This window comes from Triticum aestivum, unplaced genomic scaffold, assembly GCF_018294505.1.
Source record: "Triticum aestivum cultivar Chinese Spring unplaced genomic scaffold, IWGSC CS RefSeq v2.1 scaffold37875, whole genome shotgun sequence".
Lineage (NCBI taxonomy): Eukaryota > Viridiplantae > Streptophyta > Magnoliopsida > Poales > Poaceae > Triticum > Triticum aestivum.
In genome coordinates, this window is record NW_025267711.1 from 1 (window position 1) to 1,472 (window position 1,472).

Below are 1,472 nucleotides of genomic sequence, written 5' to 3' on the forward strand. Positions count from 1 at the left end.
CAGGGGTATCCATTTTGTTTCATTTTCACGTGAACAGTAGGGAAGGCCTTTACTTTTTCCTTTTTTTAAAGTAACTACGGCACTTGGCTTAGCCGGCGGCCTTACAGGTTATAGCAGGTGAGAAGGCCACCGAATCGGCCACGCCCACAGCCGTGGTGGAGTCGTTTGAGAGCCAGCTGCATGGACGGCCTTTGCTGCGGATCATCGACAGTGCAATCCACACCCAGTCTGAATACGCTCGCCATCTCCTCCATGTACCGTGCTTGATCTGGGATGCCCTTGTCCACAGCAATCTCGAACCATTCCAGCTTCTTTGCCATCAGCTCACTGCAGTTGTCACGAGCCCATATGGCCAACTGACCATCCACCCCATTGGCCACCCGCCCTGTGACGAGCTCCAGCAGCACCACACCAAAGCTGTAAGTGTCTACCTTCTCCGTCAGCTGGCTTGCGGCCCTCCCATATTCTGCAATTAATCATTTATATGACTAGTTAGTAAATAACCACACTAGTTGTAAGATGGAATTAAAAAAAAAGTCAGTACATGAACCGAACCCTCACCGTACCTGGAGCTGCATACCCAAAGTTACCAAACAAAGTCCCCACGATAGGCAATGGTTGGTCGAGCCCGGCCATGTTCATCTGGGCAGCACCAAAACTGGCTATCACGGCCTTGAAATTCTGATCGAGCAGGATGTTGATAGAGGTGATGTTGTGGTGGACAATCGATCTATTGCATCCGTGGTGTAAGTGGCAGAGCCCTTGGGCCACGCCAATGGCGATGGCCTTCCTCTGCGGCCAGCTCAGCGGCAGGTCGCCCTCCTCCCGCCGATGCAGCCACTGGTCCAGGCTGCCGTTCACCTGGTACGTGTAAACGAGCATGATTGCATTTTCCCTCTGGATGAAGTGTAGGACATTGACGATGTTGTCGTGACGGATGCTGGCTAAAAGGATCATCTCCGACTTGCAGCGGTTCTCCAGATTACCGTCCACTATTCCGTCCGAGTTCTGGAACTTCTTGACGACCAGCGTGGTCGGGAGACCGATGCCAGCAATGCCCTGAATGTGGACTAGGTAGAGTTGTTCGTCTTCCCCAATCCTTCTGCTAGCCCACATGCTTCTCTGATTATTTTCAGTAAGGCTGTCAACTATGCCTTGATCATTGAGCACAATGGACATCATCTCCACAGGGCGGCTGGTGCGCCGGAGCAGCCGTGATCCAGCCATTTTCAGCAGCCACGTAGCGGGGGAAGAGGTTGGCTTCAAAGGTGCTGAACCTGCACACGTATTTTAAGTATGAGAGATAGAGATGGATGCATCTTTGTACACCTATTTTGAGTTTGAAAGCCAAAAGTTGACAGCCACTAGAAAGGTCAGCAAATCTGAAGAATGTTTGGGCCTTTTGAAATAGTTGAGGAACTTGCTTCAAGCTTTGAGTGAGAGACAACGAGACCTTGGTAATTTTCAGTGTG

General features: G+C 51.0%; 1 protein-coding gene across 1 annotated transcript; it reads right to left on the reverse strand.

Annotated features, from left to right (window-relative positions):
- Positions 1-105: 105 nt before the first annotated feature.
- LOC123178042 (MDIS1-interacting receptor like kinase 1) lies at positions 106-1,462 on the reverse strand (the record flags this gene model as incomplete). Its single annotated transcript, XM_044591381.1, is given in 3 exon segments — positions 106-466; positions 567-1,237; positions 1,330-1,462. Coding segments are annotated over 2 exon segments (1,022 nt in total), but the record flags the coding sequence as incomplete, so codon positions are not given.
- Between the last annotated feature and the right edge of the window lie 10 nt (positions 1,463-1,472).